Here is a 23,370-nt window from a genome sequence, read left to right on the forward strand (position 1 = left end):
AGAACATTAAAAACACGAGAAAACATCAGAAATTAAAAACTTCCCTAAACAGGGCTGCCTTCAAATGTCTTCTAAAAGTCTAGTAGTTGTTTTTCTCTTTGGAGGGTGTTCCACAGGGCGGGTGCCACTACCGAGAAGGCCCTCTGCCTGGTTCCTTGTAACTTGGCTTCTCGCAGTGAGAGAACCGCCAGAAGGCCCTCGGCAGTGGACCTCAGTGTCCGGGCTGAATGATGGGGGTGGAGACACTCCTTCAGGTATATTTATTTATTTATTTATTTATTTATATCCCGCTCATCTGACTGGGTCTCCCCGGCCACTCTGGGCGACTTCCAACAAATATCAAAATACAATACAAAGTCACAGATTTAAAACTTCCCTAAACAGGGCTGCCTTCAGGTATTTTCTAAATGACAGGTAGTTGTTTATCTCTCTGACCCCTGATGGGAGGGTGTTCCACAGGGCGGGCGCCACTACCGAGAAGGCCCTCTGCCTGGTTGCCTGTAGCTTTGCTTCTCACAGTGAGGGAACTGCCAGAAGGCCCTCGGCGCTGGATCTCAGTGTCCGGGCTGAATTATGGGGGTGGAGACGCTCCTTCAGGTATACAAGACTGAGGCCATTTAGGGCTTTAAAGGTCAGCACCAACACTTTGAATTGTGCTCGGAAATGTACTGGGAGCCAATGCAGATCTCTCAGGACTGGTGTTATGTGGTCCCAGCGGTGACTCCCAGTCACCAGTCTAGCTGCCGCATTCTGGATTAATTGCAGTTTCCGGGTCACCTTCAAAGGTAGCCCCACATAGAGCGCATTGTAGTAGTCCAAGCGGGAGATAACCAGAGCATGCACCACTCTGACAAGACAGTCTGTGGGCAGGTAGGGTCTCAGCCTGCGTACCAGATGGAGCTGGTAGACAGCCGCCCTGGACACAGAATTAACCTGCGCCTCCATGGACAGCTGTGAGTCCAAAATGACTCCCAGGCTACGCACCTGGTCCTTCAGGGGGCACAGTTACTCCGTTCAGGACCAGGGAAACCCGCACACCCGCCCGCCCCCTGTCCCCAAAAACAGTACTTCTGTCTTCTCAGAATTAAACCTCAATCTGTTAGCCACCATCCATCCTCCAACAGCCTCCAGGCACTCACCCAGGACCTTCACTGGTTCTGATTTAAACGAGAGGTAGAGCTGGGTATACTGGACGGAGGCCAGAATAGGATCCTGGGCTAGGTGGGCCACTGGCCGGATCCAGCAGGGCTCTTCTTATGTTCGGGTGGGAAAGTGGAGCTGCTCCAGAGGCGGAGCTCACTGTTGGAGTCACAGAGAAGCTTTGTGCTCTTATTAACTTGCACATAGACGTGTTGTGTTAAATGGTCTTTTGTTTTGTTTTTTAACTGAAGAAAAAGCAAATCACGTTTTCCAATCACTACGTAAGACCTGAATGAGGAACAGCGAGACGTTGGGGAAGGATGGGTGAAACACTGGCCAGCCATTAAGGGCCGAACTAAAATCCTGCGTTTCCCATTGTTTTCTATAGAGGGAGCTGTATTCGAAAGTGAACCCGAATCTGTTTCACCGAGTGAGAGTCTACAGGTTATATCTCCGTGCCCTCCGAGCACAAGATCAAAGTGCAGCGCTGGAGGTTCCGAGTGCGCGTGCGTAGCCTTTACCCTCCTGCTCTCTGCACCGTAGAAGCGGGGAGCTCATTGGTGGAGCCGCCAGGCGCGCCCTGGCGCTGCGCGGGAGCCAGTCAGGAGCGCGGGATTGGAGGAGGCGCTTCCCCCGCCCTGCTGGCTCTGAGGTGAGCGCGGAGGAGAGGCGGGAGGCGCAGCGCCCGAGCCCGACCCCCCTCCCCTCTCGCCTCTGGCGCTTCACGGGGTGGGCTAGATGACCCTCGAGGGGTCCTTCCAGCTCTACCATTCTGTGACACTGACTGGAGAGCCGAATCTCTCCGCCCCGCCCCCGCCGCTCATTTTGCAGGGCCGATGGGGGCTCGCTATTGAAAAACGGAAGCGCTTGGGGCGCCGTCCAGCTGGGTCCCCCTCTGCCCCCAGGCAGCCTCCTCACGGGGCCGGAGATGAAAGGCTGGAGGGCTGCTGCCGCCCCTGGGCCCTTTGCCCAGGATGCCCCCACTGGGGAAGCGGCTCTGCCGGCTGGTCGGTTTGCACAGCAGCTGTTCCCTTACGGTTGTCTCTTACTGAGGCATCGGGCAGCCCTGAAGGCTCTGGGAGCAAGCTGGTCTAGCCTCGCCCCCTGGCCACTGGGGCTCTGGCCACGTGCTGCCTGTGGTTCTGGATGCATCCCCATGAGCTTTCCCACATGTTCATCACCCATGAGGACTGACTAGGCCTCCTTCTGAATGGGCACCAGAAAATAAATGCTGCAAATGCCCCCATACAGTACTGTATTGAGAAGTAGCTATTTGCACATCTGGTTGGCACCCATCTGTCTCAAGAGACATTGGAAGAGTGCACCATTGGGGGGTAAAGTCAAACCGCTGAAGAGTTAACAGTGCCTGCTGTGGCTGTAGAGACCAATACAGAAGAGACATGCTTTGTTGCAGCTGTGGCAGATAAAGGCATTCACTTGTGCTGCTGCAGATGCACCACAACATTTCTTTTCTCTGCACTCCTTTGCACTAATCAGGAGGAAATTACGGTACCTTGCATGACCCTCCTTGAAATCAAAAGGAGCTGCAAACTCCTACCATTTTCAGGGAGATTTGCATTCATAGGAGATTTGCATTCATAGGAGACGTTCATCAGCAGTTGTGTATGGAGTTTCTTTGCAACATTTAAAAGATACTGAAATGATAAACTATCTAGAATGATACATCGTTTGATGCCCAAATTTGTTTCTGAATAGCACTAATTTGTCAACAATCCAATCAACTTTGATAAATCAGTAAGGTCAGAATGTGAAAACTTTCATATATCTCTAGCATAAACAATTAGCTATATAAAACTATATATGCTGACAGGCTGGTTAATTTTAACTTATTTTGCAAGATTTTCTCGCGAGAAGCCAAGTTGCAGGGAACCAGGCTGAGGGACTTCTTGGTAGTGGCACCCACCCTGTGGAATACAGTACTTTTAGAAGACATCTGAAAGCAGCCCTGTTTAGGGAAGCTTTTAATGTTTAATAGATTATTATATTTTAACATTCTGTTAGAAGCCGCCCAGAGTGGCTGGGGAAACCCAGCCAGATGGGCGGGGTATAAATTATTATTATTATTATTATTATTATTATTATTATGGTGTACAGTGTAATCCTAACCATAACTACTCAGAAGTTAATCCTCTAGAATTCGGTGGGGCTTTCTCTCAAATAAGTAGAACTAAGATGAGAATAAAATAAATGAGTATCTACAACAAAATAAATTACTGACAATATTAGAAGAAGAATATAAATATTTAAACTCAAATATTGAACTAGAAGAAATAGTACAAGTACCGGTAATTTAAAAAAATGAAAACAGGGAAATCACCGGGCCCTGGTGGAATTTCAATTAGTTATAATAAAATATTAGATGAGGCCATGCGTCCAACCCTGAAAATGTTTATGAACAATATACTAGAGACTGGGAAAACCCCAGAATCATGGAAAGAAGCATTAATAACCTTAATACTGAAGCAGGGAGCAGATTTAACAAATACCAAAAATTACAGGCCAATCTGATAAAATTTGGACTATAAAAATTTTACAGCAATATTAGCAAACAGATTTTTTAAAAATCTTGAATCGATTGGCACAAACTGTGGGAGGCAGTGAAAGATAGGTGTGCCTGGCATGCTCTGGTCCATGGGGTCACAAAGAGTCAGACATGACTGAATGACTGAACCAACAAAACCACCCATTCCACCATGCAGCACAAAACCTCCAAATAAAAACCTGGCAAACCAAAGGCCTATATCGCCTAACAGACTTTTATAAAAATAACAAACCTTTGTCAACACAGGAAATGCAGGACAAAGTAGAAGACACTCAAATGCCCTGGCTAGCACAACACCAATTACATGCCCTCTTAAACAATCCAGCAGTAATATCAGCAGCAACTAGACCCCTGACAGCCTTCAAAAACCTCATCCTAATGACAAAGGGACACGGCAAAGCGATGGTATCCGCAATATACAAAGTACTACTCAAAAATCCCACGAACTCCCTAGACGCAATCAAAAAACAATGGGAGGATTACATAGGATATGAAATCAACCCCACCCAATGGACCAGAATGTGGTCTAAACCAGTGTTTTTCAACCTTTTTTGGGCAAGGGCACACTTGTTTTATGAAAAAAATCACGAGGCACACCACCATTAGAAAATGTTAAAAAAATTAACTCTGTGCCTATATTGACTATATATAAAGTAATTCTCTTGAATAGGAATCAAATAAACACAATTTTTCCCACAGCACACCAGGCAACATCTCGCGGCACACTAGTGTGCCGCGGAACAGTGGTTGAAAAACACTGGTCTAAACCCCCCTTTAAATCCATATCAATGAAAATAAAAGAACTCACCCTGAAACTAACCTACAGGTGGTACCTAACGCCAAGAAAATTAGCGCTAATAGGCCCAGGAACCTCACCAAAATGCTGGAGAGGGTGCACCTCCACAGGCACATACCTCCACATGTGGTGGGAGTGCCCCAAAACTCATAACCCACCTACTCTCAGCAGCCAGAAACATCATAACCAGACACTGGAGAGACCTGTCAGGAGTAAGCATGGACCAATGGTACCAAGTAGTATGGGGAAAAGCCCTATTAGAAAAACTAACCAGTAAGCTGAAACTGACACAGGGACAAATAGAAGAAGACACCTTCTTCTGACACGGGGACAAATAGAAGAAGACACCGTATGGCTCCCCTTCATCACACACATAGCCCAACAAGACAATTACAAAAATCTACCGACAGCATATAAATCAATATGGCTAACCTGATCAAAAACACTCACCCACCCCAGTTACACAGGAAATCAAACACCACCCTACGCCAACCCCGACCTCTCTCACCACCAGAGGACCACAAGTGAACAACAGAGTACCTGCACAAACAACACTGACACCAAACCCTACATATATTAAGTAAAATATAAATATCGTCACCCCATCCATCTCCCCATCCTGCCCACCTCTCTCCCCCTTTTCTTCCCAATGTCTCAACAAACAAAACTGATTTGTAAAAATGTTACATGGAAAAAATATGAGAGAGACATTACACATACATTTGTAAATCAAGAAAATCTTTAATAAAAAACAAAAAACACACAAGGCGCCATATCTACGATTTGGTTGTGTATGGAATAACTCCATAAACCCCCCTGTAATTTCTGTAACAATAGGGATATATTGTTTCCTCATACCAAGATGACGAGGAAACATTAAACACAGGAAAGGTTTTAGTAAGAAAAAATGAAGCTTGTACCAAGAACAACCTTAGTTGTTCTCTAAGGTGCTACTGGAAGGAATTTTTTATTTTTTATTTTGATTTAAGTAAATACATAAAGAGATTCAATCCATATGAGAAATAAATCATATTGAATCATATTGAATAGGATTGAATCATATTGAATAGTATCTAACCAAAGATACATAATGTTATTTTTGTGGGTATGTGTGTTTTTGTGTTTTGTTTCTTTTTCTTTCTTGTGTAGAAACTGGGCTCTTGTCATTGTTTTAGTGTTGTCGTTTTCTTTTTTTGTTTCCATTTTCTTTTCTTGAATATATGTAGCGATGGAAGGTTTTTCTGAGTTTGATATTACAGTGGTACCTCGGGTTACGTACCTGATCCATTCTGGGGTGCCATCCGCACCCCGAAAAGTATTCAACTAGAGCAGCGATATTGCGCTTCTGCGCTTGCGCAAACCACGCAGAGTGCTTCTGCGCATGCGGCGAAACCCGAAAGTAAACACTTCCAGGTTTGCTGCGTTCGTAACCTGCGCCGTTCGCAACCCGCAGCGAACGCAACACGAGGTATGGCTGTATTTGATTTTGTTATTATTTGATTCATATAGAAGTTATCAATTGTATGTGTTTGTTATTTATGTATTATTTGTATATTTGTATATTTTGAAATAAATTTATATTATACAGGGGGAATAAAAAAAGCAGAACTAAGATTGCAGCTATATATATAATAACAAATTTTATTAATTTTTCAGTTTATACATCTCAAAATAAACATTTTACATAATACCATGTAACAATTGACTTCCCTCCTTCCCATTTCATGGTTCATTTTATTTATCTATCATTACTGCATATTTTACTATAGCCAATCTACCGGTAATCGTTTCTCCATTTTACATTCTTCAGATATTTACCATACTTTTGAATTTATCTAAATGCTACCAGCATTTTAAATTGTACACTGTTATTTTCTAAATATTCAGTAAAAATGTTTCACTCTGGAGCAAATTCTTCTTGTTCTCTTATCTATAGGTTACAGCTGCTGCTTTCGCAAATTCTATCATCTAAAGTTGACAATCTTCCTTACTAGGGATCTTGCTAACTTTCCATTTGGGGGTTAGCAAAATTCAAGCCGTCATGGTTGCGTACATAAATATTTTTTTCTGACAACTGGGAACTTCAGACTGAAGTATTCCTAACAAAAAGACCTCAGGTTTCTTTGGGGAATGTTGTTTTAAACATTTTTTAAAACTCATTGTAGATAATTTCCCAATAGCCTTTAGCCTTTTTACATGTCCACCACATGTGAAAAAATGTTCCTTGTTTCTCTCCATTTCCAACACAGATCTGATCCAACTTTGTACATATTGACCAACCTACTCAGGGTTAAATACTATCTAAGCATCATTTTCATATAACTCTCTTTCGAAGCACAACAAGCGGGAAATTTCAAATCACTCTTCCAGATTTCTCCCAGAGGTTTATGCCCTATATCCATTGCCCAGTGTGTCACTGAAGCTTTGACTAACTTGTCTTTCATTTCCCATTCTAATAATAAGTTATACATTTTTGACAATAATTTATCCTTATTCCATAATAATTCTCTTTCAAACTGTGAGCTTTGATCCGGAAACCCATTTTTAAAAAAATCTAATTTAAACATGCATATTTGATGATACTGAACAAATCCGTAATTTGGCTCCTAACTTCTTCCATTGGTTTCAATCTAGGTTCATACCTGTAAATTCCAACAGATCTCTGTATGTAGCCCATTGCCTATTTATGTTAATTCTCTTGTGATTGCTACAGTGGGGGATATTATGATTGCAGCTTTAATACCTGTTTAGTAACTGCATTCAGAATTTCCCTGATGTTTTGGGGCTGTAAAAATATGCAGGAATTCACTTTGTTTGTTCTAGGTCATTACACTGTAGGGTACAGGACAAAGGGGCACTCTGTTTCTTGCATTTTACAGTTGCAACTAATTTTGTGAGGCGCTTCTAAAATTTCAGTACTGTATAAAGCAACCTCACTTGTTTTCAGAGAGGTTTCACTCCTATTAATTTACTTATTTACTTTCTTATATCTTTGTCTCATAATTTTTCATAAAATTCACTTAATTTGGGTGCTTAAATTGATACTCCAGTACCAGTTGGCATATATTATTACGGTTGTTGCAATCAGAAATCATATTTAAAAATTATGTCATGGTGGAATACTGTGTTCTCATGCTTGAATCTCTTCAGCTATGTTGGTTGTTTCAGCTACAGTATGTGATACTTTTGACAGTATCAAAGTCACCCATTAATGATCATAATATAAGTAACAAAGTAGCCAGGTACTTCGTATAGAATTAACCCTCTGTTGGGGTGGGGCAATCTGTAAATAACAGCTTTGCATCGCTCAGGCAGGTTTTTAAAATACCAGTTTGTCCGGTGCTAGATTATATATTTATTAAACTCTTAATATCTTCTCTTTGGTAATGTGAACAATTTTATTTTACTTGTTGCTGCTTTAGTGTTTTTTTTTTTTTTTTTTTTGCTTTAATTTGCTATACTAGTTTATATGCTTTATATTATTATTATTATTATTATTATTATTATTATTATTATTAACCTTTTTGTTTCTCATTACACTGTGATCTGCCCTGGCAGCATCAGGCTGCATGCACATCATACGTTTAAAGCACATGATTTATCCTAAATAATCCTGGGAACTGTAATTTACCCCTGACAGAGCTATGATTCCCAACACATACTGTACTTAACCAACTATAGTGCCCAGGATTCTCTGGGGACAAGTAATGTGCTTTAAATGTATGGTATGCACACAACCTTAATTTATGTCAAATTAGATAAATTAGGTAAATCATAGGACATTTAGTATTGGAAGAGAGAGCTACAATTAAAATAATCTTAAATTTAAACAATTAATTGGTTAAATCTGCATAGTTATATTAAGTTTAAAATATATGTCCTGTTACTTTAGGGAGCACATTTTAAAACAAGAAATTAAAAGGTTTTTACAGTATTACTCAGTTGCTAGAATAAATATTGCAATCCTCATTTTTAAACTTAATTGTGACCTGGATTGTCTTCTCATCTGGTTTGGATACTGAGGCAACATCCTGTTGATCTTCTGTTCCACTGAGATGAAGGCAGACTCTTTCACCAATGAATAACCAGTCTCTAGTTAGCCAGTATGTTACTTGTCTGATCTGGAGCCTACATTTTGTGTTTATATTTGTTGCAGGTTTGACTTGTTAATTTAGAATGAAAAGAATGAATGGTCTGACTTGATCCTGAGGGCAAATATTGACTCTGGTTTGTAGTTAAGTGGACTTTGTGCTTGAGGTGACAGACCAACATCACTGAAAATGGAAAAAGAAGCATCTGCTGAAGCTCGGAAAACCACCCAAGAATCTATAGTTAAAGAAGAGGTATGCAATGTTAGTTTGTTTTTTGGCATGTTATTTTGAAGCAACTTGGTTATAGTGATCAAATACTGGGCTTAGTATTGCATAATATAGTATGCAAATGCTATGCTCCCTACTGTGATAATGGGAAAGCAGCACCTTTATAGGAATTAGCAAGACCATTTCCTATCATCCAGAGATCTTGCAATTCCAACCTTTTGTTAGGATAGCTGTTTTGCTTTGGGAGATTATTCTGTGCTAGGTACCAAAAGTTTGGAAGCTGTTATGAGTTAGGAATAAGAAAGCATATGCATCAAAGTCCTTATAGTGTATGTCTGCACTGCAGTTATAAACATAACCATACAGGTGAAACTCGAAAAATTAGAATATCGTGGAAAGGTTCATTTCTTTCAGTAATTCAACTTAAAAGGTGAAACTAATATAATGAGATAGACTCATGACATGCAAAGTGAAATATGTCAAGCCTTTATTTGTTATAATTGTGATGATTATGGCGTACAGCTGATAATTTCAACTTTGGGGTTTTCATCAGCTGTATGCCATAATCATCACAATTATAACAAAGGCTTGACATATCTCACTTTGCATGTCATGAGTCTATCTCATATATTAAACTCCGGTAGCTAATGAAAGCAATTGCTTACAAAAATGGACGTTTCCACGATATTCTAATTTTTCAAGTTTCACCTGTATTTAATCAATCAATACATATTTTTAATTTTCTTTTATACTTACATTCCATTATTCACCAAATGGTTCAAGGGTGGGTTACAAACATAGGGAACAAGTTGCACTGAACACAGCCCAGCTTGCTTTTGAGCAAACTTGCACCACACTGTCCCATTGAAATTAATGGCAATCTAATGCTCTTCAACATGACCTTAATTGCTCTGAAGACGTTTGTGTTATATTAAGTGAGTTGTGTGTTAGTAATCAAATTTCTGTTGATTCTCAAGGATCAAGAGCAGGGTTCATGGAGTTCCTCACTTAACATCCACCTGACTTCTTGATGTGTCTAGTAAGATGGGACTGCCTCAGTGTGCAGAAATCTGGTGTCCATTAGAGGGACTTGTTAATAATATGTAATATTTTTCATGCTTAGCTTCCTCTTAATTGATCTTCTTGACCTCTTGCTTGCATGGTGCATTTTTGCCACTTCAGTCCCACTACATCTGATGGCCCATGTAATGTCCAGTTTACCTGCTTCTTTCTGCCTATCAATCACATGCCTGTGGGTTGCTGTGAGTAGTTGGGGTAATGATTTCAATTTGTGTCACAACAGTGTAGGGGGTCCTTCATATCTTTTGTGTAACATTTCAAACAATTGATGAGTTGTTACGGGTCTGGTGCAAATGTGTCCAGAGTGACCATGGCAGGAGAGGAATTTTATGTGTTTTCTGCCACTTAGTTTATGTTATTGTTATTTACTACATTCTAGGCAACAGTTCTCTGGAGAGTCTACAGATCTAAACCATTTTAAAATAAACTCTTAATTTCCACAAAACCTGATTTCTGAGTTCAGCATAGCCTCTTATCTGTTACTTATGAAATCAGTTCAATAGCTCTTTTCTCGTGGTGTTGCTTATATGCCTTTCATTTGTACCTCTGAATGTACCTATAACCACAGTTACTGATACTTAGCAATACAATCATAGGTATGTTTACCTGGAATTTAGTCCTAGTACATTCAATGGGACTTACTCCCAGGTAAGTGTGCATAGGATTGTAGCCCTGAGCTCCTACTCACTTGCCTTTTCCTGTTGCCTCTCCTTTTGATTCCTGCTGTTCCTTCTTATTGTTGTCTTCTCTTCTCTTTTCTCCCTTCCTAACTGCAGTGTCTCATTCTAAAGTCATGAAGGATTGCTGTGGCTCAATGGCTTCCTTCCATTCACTGGCCACACCTGCTCTGTCAATAGATAAAGCATTAGTATGATGTCCTTGGGGTCCTACAATAAAGCCCTGACTTCTGTGGGTCACTGGGTAAGCCAAAGTAACTAGGTGTCTAGTAACTCAGGTTCACACTCACCATAAAATTATCCAAAGTAAACTTCTGTCAACACCCACTGAAGTGCAGAATAGTAGGACTTTGCTAAGTATGTTCATCTGTGCAGATAAAAGCAGGAACATGAGGTGGAATTCAACTAGACCACAATTCATCAAGTATTTGAACCAACTATTGTATTTATTTAGAAAAGTCATTCGGTAGAAGGGGTAGCCAATTTGATGGCCGCCTGATGTTGTTGGACTACAACTCCTATCAGCCCTACCCAGCATGGCCAGTGTTGAGGGGTGATGGGAGCTGTAGTTCAGCATCTACAGGCCATCATGTTGTTGAACTCTATAATAAATAGGAAATAATGTTTTTACCTAATGCACCAACCCAACATATCCGACTCCCTGCTCCACTACCAGCCTTTGTTCCAGGTCCTTCTCACCTGACTCCACCAACTGTCATTCTCAACTGACACTCCTTACTTGCCACTCCCCTCGACTCTGCCCACTCTTCACTGCGCTTCTCCCACACATTCTTCTAATAGGACTAGTATACTAAAGTTCTTCTCTCCAACAAGAATGTAAGAACCACCTTGCTGGACCAGACTGAAGTCCAGCTCATCCAGCACTGTTACTAGAGATAAAAAGTGAAAGCTCACAAAAGTGGTTGCCATTTGTTCATTGAGTGTGGTGTACAATAAGCAAAAAAACAAAAATAAAATAAATTGGGCATGGTACTGTTTAGGTCACACAGATGCAGTGTTTCAGTCTCATCACAGTGTGAATTAATAGCAGAGTACTCTTGAATTTGGTTTCATACCATTCTACCTTTATTGGGCAACCTTTGCTTTGAGAGAAAATACAAGTCCGTTTCACCATTTCATAGTGGTGGTGGGTGACCTGTGGCCCTCCAGATGTTGTTGGAATCCAACTGCCATCAGCCTCAGCTTGCACAGCCAGTGGTCAGGAATGGTGGGTGCTGAATTGCAGCGGTATCAGCAAGGTCAGAGGTTTACTATCCCTGCCATAGTAAGCAATTTTGTATTTGGTTCACTTGAGGAAAAAGCACATACCTGTTGTTTCCCCTTGCCTTTGATTGAAATTCTAGCACTCTCCGTAGAAAATGACCATGTTGTAAAAATAACAGTGCCAAATTATTCCAAATATTGTTGATTCAATGTTCGTAAAGATTCCTTCCTGTTCAGGGCATATGATCCTTTTCCAAGAGCACATGAGAAAATTATAGAGGGCTCCCTTTACTTTGAACTTGCACACATCTCTGTGTTCACAGCAAATAGTTCTTCATTTAATGCAAATACTTTGGTAATGCCTACCATTTTGGAAATGGCAAACAGCAAAACTATAGTCTTCCTTCATCTATGAGTAAAATCCTGCCATTACTGAACTGAAAGAGAATGCTGATGATGACTTCAGTTTTCCATATTAGCTGTAACCACAGTGGAGGCAGTTTTCATAGTTGTTCCAAATCATCATCTTTATGGTGAAAATAAAGGGTTGTAGTAGATAGGTTGATAAAGATGGTCAACCCAGTTTGCAGCAGTTTTGGAAAAGATTGAATCCTGCTTGTTAGTTTTCCATGGGCATCTGAATGGCCACTGTGAGAACAGGCTGCTAGACCTACCTAGATGGGCCATTAGCCAGACCCAGCAGGCTTTTCTTAAGTTTTTAAAATGTTTTAAGTGATTTTCCCTCCCTCAAGACGATTACAGAAAGAAAATGGGTGAAGCTTGAGCAGACAACTTACATTGACCCTGAAGGTCAAACAAGGTAATAATTTTTACCTATTAGCTGTTTTCCATACCATGGGTTTTTTAAATAGTGTTCTAGGGAGCTCTGTGGTTTACATAGGCTTCTTCATTGAGGACACCAGTGATTATGGACAAATCCCATCAAATTGTAAGACAAATTGCCTATCCCTTTCTATCTGCCCCTGCAGTACATCTCCACAGGACAGAGTTGGGTGTGTGCATAGTTCATGCTGGGTATTTGTGAGTCACAGTAGGCTGGGCCAGCACTCTGCATGAAGTTGGGTGCCCAGATGCAAAAGGGCATGTGGAAGAGGGAATTTCAGCAGGTATAGCTTGCATGACAAGCCACACCTGCTGATATCTCCTATTTTACACAACTATTAAAGGTGCAGGTGCCCTGTCCCCCCCCCCCTTCATGATAGGGTAATCATGAGCTGGCTCCTCAGACAACTTCCCAGAATTCTCTGCAGATGTTCACGGCCTAATAAACGATGCTTTGTTAGCCAGGAACACTTCATCTGAACCAGCTCTGCTTCTTTTACTGTAATTCAGTTTTTTTCAATTGTCTCAATTTCTTACTCATATCTATGTTTCATTGGAACATAGAAAAGCCATAGATTGTGATGTCGGCCTTAAAAGTAATCTATTTGAGAATCTTGTCTTTCATTAAAAAGAAAGAAAGAAGAAAGTTTCTCATCTATTTGCATAAGTTTTCCTGAAAGTTTTTAGCAATGCCTAATGTATATTGGAAGTTCCTAGGTGAGAGTTGGGAGGGCCCACCCCCTTCTTTGTGAGACAAGGATTAAGATCTACTTTTGAGAGAGGGATTTGTCTTCTCTTCGCTCTTTTTATTTTTATTTAGATTTGTTTTTTATTGTATGATGACAAAGTTTCAATAAAAATTATGGGGTGGGGGAGAGAAAGTAAGAGCAGAGGTTGCTTAATATTTGTAGTGCTCAGAGGTCAGGACTTATGATCTGGAGCTTCTTCCTGTGAATAGTGAAAGCAGATTGAACTATGCAACACTGGGAAGAAATGCTGCATAGATTAGGCAAAAAAGAGGTCATATTTGTTTTATTTGCATAATTTATTCCAACTGCAGAATTCTGCATTTGTTAGATTCACTTGGTGCATACCTCTGATTATTATTTTTTAACAGTTTAATATTTTTTTAGCATATACTCAGCCTTGATTATGCTTTGAGAGATTTTTGTCATGAAGGAAAAAAATTTCTCTGTGGCATCAGCAAGAACTCCGTTCTTGAAGTGCCTTAGGATGTAGAGTGAGGTATTATAACAGTAATAATGATTAACATCTCATTTTTGGAATCAACATGTCTACATTGATATTTATCTTCTTCCCATCTCCCTTCCATTTAATAGAGTATGGGAATCTGTGAAGCGTACTACCAGAAAAGAGGGAGTTTCTGCTGATGGTGAGCAAGTCTTTACACTGACAAACACAAAACACCTATTATATCACTAGCTGCTGAGTCTCCCAATGTTAGATAAACTGAGGAGAGAACACCAATATATATGGGAATGAGAGAACACATGAGAGAACACCAATATATATGGGAATATTGATTGTTGAGATTATTGGTCATTCACAAAATTTCTCTCAAGTATTTTATTGTTGTTGAAATTTATAATAATTATAATGATGGTTTCCATTTTCATTCAGTAGCTAGTGGTTCATAACAGTGGCTGTATGTGTGAACAGGCCCCCAGGCATGCCCTCAAAGCAAAGTGACCTGTCAGTCTTCCCTTCCCCACCTTTTATCATCAGAGAATGGAAAGGAAGATGCAAAACAGTGTGGTCTAGTACCCGCTTGGATACTTGTGGACAGTAGGCCACAGCAGCACTGTTAAGATGGTTTGAAAAAGGAGCCATATGAATTTCCTAAACTAATGTTTGTTTCCAGTTGTGTTCTGGAGAATCCTGTTCATTAAAAGCTTCTTCAGGGCTATAATCAGGAATGGCAGACTAGCTTCTCTGATGGACAGCTTGCCACCTATTCCAATCTTCCCCTAAGATTGGCAGCTGCAGTGGAGTGTTGGATGGTTATCTTCTCCATTCACCTATGTGGATTGTATGACCCAACAGGTCAAACCAAGCACCGTATGTGAACTGAGGATATGCCCTAAATCACCTTCCAGAATCCTCTGCAACATTCAGGGCTTCCAAGTAGATACTGAAATTGTTCCCTGAAGGGAAAAAAGTGTGAAAAACATTACTCTGAAACTGATAACATGGACACAACCATCAAGTACACTACATGAGATACCTTGAGTGAGTTACTGATCTTTGTCTGTTTCAGTGCAGCCATGTTTTTGCAACTTCCTTCTTTGTATTGGCAGGTGTTGCTGTTATTCCGGTGTTGCAAAGAACTCTTCACTATGACTGTGTTGTCCTAGTGAAGCAATTTAGGCCTCCCATGGGAAACTACTGCTTGGAATTCCCTGCAGGTAGGTGGTTCACCTCAGCTTCCTTGTTAATTTTAAGGTAAGGCTCTTGCCATTGTGAGAGAGGCACTAGCTGTTTCTTTGTTTGGAAATAGGCCACAAGTCCTGTGTTGCAAACCCCTTAGGATAAATTCTTTCAGTGGTATTGCACTCTGGACATTACTATTTCTGATTTTATCAGAATTAATGCCTTGTAACTAGGAATGGAGAACTTTATTTGCTCTGCCCTTTTAAGTGAGCAGGCCTATTTTACACCTTCCTGACTTAGACAGATTAGAACACAATTATCCTTTTCTTGCACTTCTCTGAATTTTGCAATACAATTTTTGTTGGGGGAAAAATCAATGTGTAAAAATGTGTATTTTAGGATAAAGTGCATTCAGAAAGGCATTCCTTGAGGAAAAATACATTTAAATATGTTCTTATATACAAGTTTGTTTGTTTTTTACAAAAAAGAAAATCAGAGATGAATGTGGAAAGTGGATGGAAGACACTTACAAATGAACCCATGTCAAATTGATAGGGCCAGAAATAGGCAGTGCATGTAACAAGTGCCAGACCAGGAGGTAATTGCTTAAAACAGTTAAGTGCAGCAAGGAATGTTGAGAGGGAAGGTTAGCTTTCACTTGCATCCCCTCCACACTTCTTTTTGGCAAACAGGCCAAATATTGTGTAAGATACATGCATTTGTCCTACAGATCTAGTCTGGTATGGAGCCTCAGGATACTAAACCTGCCCCCATAGTCTGTACTCTTCACAACTTGTGTGCCCCATCCTGTGAAGAATCTTGCTGATAACATCATTATGAGGAGATTGGCTTTTTAATGCATATGTATAATGCATTTTAATAATTAGAGTGATAGGGAGAACCTGTGGGCCTCTAGATGTTGTATGCCAGCTCTCATTACCCCTGATCATCAGTCACATTGGCTGGGGCATATGGGAGTTGTAACAAAATTTTGAGGGCGCCAGGTTCCCCATCCATGAATTAGAACATTTATCTTGCCACTAAGTCTTGTGCTTTCTTCCTAGCCATGCCAATGTCGTTCCCCCCCACAGTCCTTTTACTATAGCTGATCTTAGTTACAATTCAACCTTTACATCACAGGTCTAATTGATAGCAATGAAACCCCAGAAAGAGCTGCATTACGTGAGCTGGAGGAAGAAACAGGATACAAAGGGGAGATCCTTGAATGCTCTCCAGGTAACTTCTGTATTTTGTCTTGACTGTTTGGATGGAAAATGTTGATGCATGTCCTTTTATGGAGCACTTTGGAATGCTCAAAGGGCTTGCAGTGGGAAATATCAAACATAACTGCCATACCATAAATGCTGTCTAATTATTTTGTAATAAATGCATGCTGAAACATTTCACCAGTGCAAAGAGGTAAACCCTAGCAAACTCTGGACATACCTATGTGGGTGCTGATGTAACCGGTCAGAATACTTGCAACATTTGGGGCTTTTTAGCTGAGAAAAAGGGAGAAGGGTGGGACATGAGGTACATAAAATTGTACATGATGTGGTGAAAGTGGATAGGAAGAAAGTTTATTCCCCCCCCCTCCTCTCATACCAGAGCCCAGGATCATTCAATAAAGCTAAGTGGTTAGAAGCTCAGGACAGATGAAAGGAAGTACTTTCCCCAAACTTAGCCCATCTGGAAGAAGGAAAACTCTGATCCTAAACTTCTGCTGCCTTGCAGGATATTTTGGGGAGAAGGAAAGGCTAAGGTGTAAATCCTACACAAATTTGGAGCAGAGTCCCTAAGATGGTTGGATGGTGCCTTGTCTGCCTCCTCCTGGCAACTCCTGAAGCCAAGCTGGTGCCAAATGTATTGCTCTGCTTTCCTTTGGGCCACATCAGAGGCTGAGATGGGAGTCTTGTCATCTGGGCAGCCCAAGGCCTCCAGACACACTACCCAGGCTTGCTCCTCAGAGGTCACTTGAGTGCTGCTAATGTCTACCCCCGGAGGCAGTCACTCATTGTCTCTCAAGACAGATGGATTCCAACAACAACTGTCTTGTTGCAAGATGCTTGGTTATCTAGTTTTTGAATTCCATGTATTTCTCTGGCTTGCTGGAACTAGAGGATCTGAATGTATGCACAGTGTTCCCTAGTCTTCAGCGGCACATTAGAGTTGTTAATTAGGAGCAGATTCTGTGATATTCCTTCTGTGTCTTTGAGAACAAATGTGTATTTATAAGCATGTCAGGCTAACTGAAGAATGATGCTTTCTGTAGCTTTGTGCTTGGATCCTGGATTGACTAACTGTGCATCACACATTGCAACAGTCACCATTAATGGAGATATTCCTGCCAATCTGAAGCCCAAACAAAAACCAGGTGAGTCCACCACTTGATATAATCTTCTCTTTCTGCAAGAAGCCAAACATAATTCCTCAATATAAGAGTTGTCAATGTTATACCTAATAGCCAGAAAGCAGGAGTCATTGTGTGCTTTACGGGAAATACCGTAGTAGCATTTTTGTGGACTGTGCTATTTACAGGATGCAAGTGAGGCTTGTACAGTGTAACCACTGCTCCACTTTAAAAGCATATATAGTAGGATTAACACATTAAAAAAAAGGATCTCTGGGCTCTGCAGACTGAAGTTGTGCCCTCCAGAGTTCTTCCACTGCTTGGCACAAATACAGAAATGATAAGAAACAAAGTGGCATGGTAGCTCTTGTACTGTCTGGGAGCTGCATAAGCCTAAGTTCAAGAAGGTGTAATAGATACTAAGAGTCTGCCTCCCCCTTGGTCTCATCCCCCTCTTTTAGCTGCATGGGAAGAAGGGTTCAGTATGTGGGGATCCAGAGCAGGGGGCTTCTTTGGACTGAGGGAAGCAGCTACTGTTTATCTGGTAGGAAGCTGGGGAGATTGAAGAGAGGGGCCTTCAGGGGCAGAAGGTGGGGAGAAGTGGAGGCATCTTGGGTGTTCTAAGTGGCAAGGCTGTTTAGGAAGAGGCGAAGCTGAAGGGCTGAGCTGTGTGAGGTTGCTAGAGACAGAAAAGTGGCTAAGTGTCCTGGAGCATTTAGAGAGACAATTCAGTGGCTTTTAGGCTTAAGTAGAGCAGCACTGGAGCCACACCAAGCCTTGTTCACGATGTCATGCATGCTGAGTACCACCTCCCACCTTCCATGTGCGCAGCACAAACATCTGCACATAGGGAGCCTTTGCACATGTTTGTACAGACACCAGGGACTGTACCAGCAACAGCAGGACCACTTGATCCAACCCTGATCCTGTGCTGCTCCATTCAGGAGCATTAGCATATACAGTATAGAGCTATGTTTCAATAATATTGTGGATAAATTATTCAGCAAGGAGGTCTGATATCAGAGTGAAAAACAGAAGTATCTAGAGTCAAACCTTAATTCCCATTGTGTTTATGCTTTGTTTTGTATATGCAGAGGAAGGAGGTACGTTGTCTACTTAAGTTCACTATGGCTGGCATCACAGATAAGTATGCTAGATTCTTCTGAATATTCCAGTGTAGTTTTGGCTCAATAAAGCCCTTTTGTCTTTTAGGTTCAATAGCTATCTCTTTATGGGTCACCCTAACTTTTTTCAGTAACACATTGAGTAGTGTAGAATTTTAAAAATGTAGACTTCACTGATGCCTTAAAAGAAGTTAATCCCATTTAGCATGATCTGCAGGAAAGGGATCCAAAATCAATTTCCTTAATAAATTTCCTTAAAAAGAAAAGTTGGGAACAATGGGTTGGATCCAAAAAACTGTGAGTGGAAAGAAAGCAAGACACTAGCACTGTTCTCCAAACGGTTTGACACATATCAGCCAGCCTCAGTAGTCGACCCAAACTTTTGCACCGCTGCTGCTCTTGTCTGTGATGTCACACTGAGCTTTGGAGACACCTAAGAGAGTTGATGGGATTGTACAGACAAGCCCTTGCCTCTTTCTCACTCTGTGGTGGGTGGCAGGGGAGGACATGGGTTTGACTGTTACACAAAGCTCAGTGAATAGATCTTTGGCTTTGTAGAGTATGGAGTAATCTCCCAGACATTACACTGCCTTAGGAAAGGCTTGAAAAGCAGCGAGATCTTTTCCAGAGTAATTACCCACTTTCTCCTAGTGTGGACGAATAGGGGATCTTGCTATTACCATTTCTGAGGTGACAGATATACAGGTATTTGCGTAATTCCACTTGTGTAAGAGTTCATTACACAATGCTATAAGTTCTCATGCTTCCATTTGTGCAAATTTTTTGGATTTACCTTCACTTTTATTGCATCACACTGAAGGTAGAGGTGCAAAATAGCCCTTTTGTTGTTAAGTTGCTTTGAGACTTTTCAATGAAGTGACTAAGAAATAGTAATAGTGATAATGATGATGATGTTGTTATTATTATTATTCTGTAAGTGGGAGACACATTCCATGAGCAGAAGGACTTTTATTTGGATCTAGTCCCATGGTCAGGGATGATGGGAGATGTAGTCTGATAACACCTGGAGGGCCACAGGTCCACCCCTCAGAACTAAGGTTTCCATTATTTCTTGGGTAGTGTTTTTGCAGGTAAAAATCAACAGACCTCAACTGCAGTGTTGTGGTCTCCTTCTAATGGAGGAGTCAGCAACTGGTGACCCCTCTGACTAATCTAGTCCTCCAAATCCTAGTTCACGTGTACCATAGAATAATTGCTTTCAATATTGGCAATAGAACACCTCTTTCTGATTCCTGGTGACCCAAACACTTGCCACTGTCTACCTCTAACCACCATTACTCAACGCTAGGGGGAGTAAGCAGTTTTTTGCAGAAACAGCTGGCCTTGGGTGGAGGAGCAAAGTACTATGAATAGGAGAAATAGTCATGTCAGCATAACATGAATGGGACTGTAGCTCACTGGCTTTCCTTATGAGTTTCAGTATGTGTGAAACTCATCTTATTTTCAGTTTGCTTTAGACTAAAAGGGGAGTCACCTTGTGGAATAGAGTAGAAATTATGTAATGCCTCGTTTTCTTTCTTTCCCCTCCCTCAGAATTTGTAGAAGTTGTTACACTACCAAAGAATGATTTATTGCAGAGAATTGAGGGTAAGTACCATCACTGTGGAAAAGATTCATGAAAATTGAAATGGTGGCAGAGTTTGCAGTCAGGGCCTTCTAAAAGGATTTTCTGAGAATGAAGCATTTTTTCCCCTTGAATGCCAGGGAAGATTCCCACTAGGAGACCTATTTCACTACCTGGCATGAGTCTTCTGAGCAGGGATGCTTAGCTACACCCACATATTACCCTCCAAAATATCACAGCAAACCGTTATTTCATTTATACATCCTTGAAAACTTGTGAAGTAGATGGTTGAGGCAGGATTTCATGTCCCTATGGAGCTGCATCACTGGCAAGAAGAACAGACCTGCTTGTGAGTACAGCGAAACTGAAGGGGCGGAGAAGCAAGACGGACGGGAACAAATAAAATACATTAAATGTACAATATTGGGAGGGGATCGAAAGGAGAAGAGTGGAGGAGGTAACTGAAAACTCTGAGGCAAAAAAGACTGTGTGTGAGTGGTTTGGTCACTGGCCATATTTTTAAAAAGAGGTCTGAGTTTAAAAACTAATTCTAAGCATTTGATCAAGTGTTTTGCAAAGGGCTGTTCTCTCCTGTGTTTCCCTCTGCTGTTTTTCCTCCAAACCAGTAAAGTTCCTTTAAAAAAGAAACAACCTCAAGGAGTTTAGAGCCAAACTACATCATCAATAGAATGATATGGCTGAACTCTTAAGGTTGAGGGTGGGATGTATGGCTGGTCTGCCAGCTTTAAAACAAAACAGCAAAGTCTTCTTGTGTCTGGAACAGGGGTGGGAAACCTTTTGGCTTGAGAGCTACATTCCTTTTTGGGCAACCTTCTCGCAAAAGTGGGTGATGAAATGACTGTGAATGTTAGCATTGTACTGCAGGTTGGCTTCTACACACACTCTCTCTGACCTCCAGCCAGGCAAGCAAGAGTTCAAGGATTTTCCAGCCAGGCAAAAATTAATGATGGAGGCCAGCGAGGGAGGCCTGGAGATCAGCATTTGATTCTTACTGCAGGCCTGAGATTCCCCATCCCTGATATGGAAAATCAGGGAAAAGGCATGGTGGATTTTTTTAAAATCAAGGGTGCAATCAGACTTTGTTTTCCTTCTTCTGCAGCATTTAAGAGGTACAGCCCAAGAGATGTATTACGCTGTTCTGCTTTATAACAGTTTGGGGGGGGGGGAGTGTGCACTCTCCTCTGTATCGCTGTTCTTGTGGTCATCTTACTCAGTTTTATATGACTTTAAGACCAAATATCTTGGTAAAATTTAAGTATAGTCGTACCTTGGAAGTCGAACGGGATCCATTTCGTAAGTCTGTTTGACTTCCAAAACATTTGGAAACCAAAGCATGGCTTCTGATTGGCTGCAGGAAACTCCTGCAGCCGATCAGGAATCCGCGGAAGACCCATCAGACTTTCAGCTTCCAAAAACAGTTCGCACACTGAAACAATCACTTCCAGGTTTGCGGCGTTCGGGAACCAAAATGTTTGAGAACTAAGCTGTTCGAAAACCAAGGCACGACTATAGTAATATTCTCCTGACAATTTAAGATCACACAATTCAGAGAGAGTAGATTATTTTTTGTTGTTGTTGATTGAACTTGATGAGAACCACCCAAAAAACTTTGTTGATTGGGCAGTTGGTTGGGCAGCATGGCCTTGGTTACCAAATCCTGGCTCTGAGTGCAGGATGGCACCACAGAGTTGTTGTTACGTCCTAAATGCTCCGTGTGTGGTCTGCCGGGGGGTGGGGTGGGAAGCAATGGCCAAGGCTGCTCCACTCACTTTCTGGCAGACCACCCATGAGAAGAGCATATGATTATTTTTGCAGATTTGCTTTTTCGCAATTACCACATTGCAGAAGGTGCATGTAAAACCAAGTTGAACTCAGATACAGTAGTTTCAACAATGTTAAGTGCATACAATGCAAAGTTTGTGGCTTGAAAGCTGAATGTAAAGAAATTAGCTCAGTCAGTACAGCCTGAGACGTGATCTCAGGGTCTTGGGTTTGAAGCCCCACATGGGGCAGAAGATTCTGGCATTGCAGGTTGAGGTAACCCTCGTGGTTCCGTCCAACTCTACGATTCTATTATTCTTTGATTCCAACGATAGACGTTTCCTCAACATATGTGTGACTTGTGTTCTTTGGAACATTAGGATTAAACCAGTCTTGCTTATACTACTTTAACAAAATATATATCTTTTTTTTCCAGAGCTGGTGTCAGAGGAGCACATGATAGTCGATGCAAAAGTATATGCTTATGCCTTGGCACTGAGGCACGCAACAGATCAGCCATTCCAAGTGCCCTTTATGAAATTCTAAGACTGCTTAGTTGTTTGGAAGGATGTTCCTGTATTGAGCTAAGGCAGCATTTCTTTCCTATGAGAGTCAACAAACTGAATGTAACAGTAAGCTTTTTCTTAAAAAGAGGACAGTTTATAGCAGTCTAACTGGCCTGTTTATTGAAAAGAGAGAAACAATTTCACTTGATTCAATTTCTGTATCCAATTAACTGGAGATTTCCTGAGAAAAATAAATCCCCTTCTGACAGGGTATTGTTGTTCTTCTATTATATTGGAAATTCTGAGCCCTGAAATTAGTGTGAGCAGAAAAACTACCGTAGCTTTGTGAGGGGCTGGAATATGGCTTATTTGTAAATCAGGTATTACTTGTTTTTTCTCCCTAAGCCACGGGCCTTAGATGGAAATAGGAAAACAATGTAAAATAAATGCTTTCCTAAAGCAGCTGCATGCACTTGATAATTAGCTTCAAATTGCAGGGTTTCATCAAAGGTGTCCTAATGAGTGGTTACAGAACAAGGAGAACTTCCATTTCAAAGCTACTAGCCTAGATTTCATGTCCAGTAATTCTAAGGTATGGATAAGAAAAGTCACACCTTTCCATATCTGGTAGATGAAGGCTGCACATTTCCGATCAATATTATCACCGGAGGAAGTAATATTGCTTGCCTATTTGTACTAAACATAAATACTGCATTGGCCTGAATATAAGCCTCAATTTTTTTTTCCAAATTCTGACTGTGAAAAGTTAAAGTGCGGCTTAAATTCGCAACTTTACAAAAATTGGCTTTTACGATATTGCTACTGAAACAGACATATGGTAAAATGGAATTTGAATTTGAGTGTGAGTGCCTGTGGAATTTTAAGGGAACAGCTTATATTCAGGTATTGTCTCTCTCTCTCTCTCTCTCTCTCTCTCTCTCTCCCCCTCCCACATTTAAAAGGTGCAGCTTATATTTGGATGCAGCTTAT

At 41.1% G+C, this 23,370-nt stretch overlaps 1 protein-coding gene across 3 annotated transcripts; it reads left to right on the top strand.

Moving 5' to 3' along the window:
* The first annotated feature begins 8,639 nt into the window (after positions 1–8,639).
* Positions 8,640–22,519, top strand: NUDT5 (nudix hydrolase 5). 3 transcript variants are annotated; one of them, XM_033162133.1, is made up of 10 exons: positions 8,646–8,842; positions 10,675–10,819; positions 12,552–12,619; positions 13,983–14,035; positions 14,961–15,068; positions 16,174–16,269; positions 17,306–17,407; positions 18,478–18,486; positions 20,062–20,115; positions 22,311–22,519. In XM_033162133.1, the coding sequence occupies exons 2-10, from the start codon at positions 10,769–10,771 to the stop codon at positions 22,418–22,420; spliced, it is 651 nt and encodes a 216-aa protein (XP_033018024.1). In that variant the 5' UTR covers positions 8,646–8,842; positions 10,675–10,768; the 3' UTR covers positions 22,421–22,519. The 3 variants fall into 3 exon arrangements, with proteins under 3 accessions (XP_033018023.1, XP_033018022.1, XP_033018024.1); XM_033162131.1 differs by lacking the exon at positions 10,675–10,819 and having other exon boundaries at positions 8,642–8,842; XM_033162132.1 differs by lacking the exons at positions 10,675–10,819; positions 18,478–18,486 and having other exon boundaries at positions 8,640–8,842.
* Positions 22,520–23,370: the final 851 nt, after the last annotated feature.

This window comes from Lacerta agilis, chromosome 10, assembly GCF_009819535.1.
Source record: "Lacerta agilis isolate rLacAgi1 chromosome 10, rLacAgi1.pri, whole genome shotgun sequence".
Lineage (NCBI taxonomy): Eukaryota > Metazoa > Chordata > Lepidosauria > Squamata > Lacertidae > Lacerta > Lacerta agilis.

Bases quoted from the DNA above. Each gene is read 5' to 3' on its own strand.
- NUDT5 (XM_033162131.1), top strand. From the start codon at position 8,780: ATGGAAAAAGAAGCATCTGCTGAAGCTCGGAAAACCACCCAAGAATCT. The intron at 12,620-13,982 runs GTAATAATTTTT...TCCATTTAATAG, and splicing joins GACCCTGAAGGTCAAACAAG to AGTATGGGAATCTGTGAAGC. The intron at 16,270-17,305 runs GTAACTTCTGTA...TGCTTTCTGTAG, and splicing joins GATCCTTGAATGCTCTCCAG to CTTTGTGCTTGGATCCTGGA.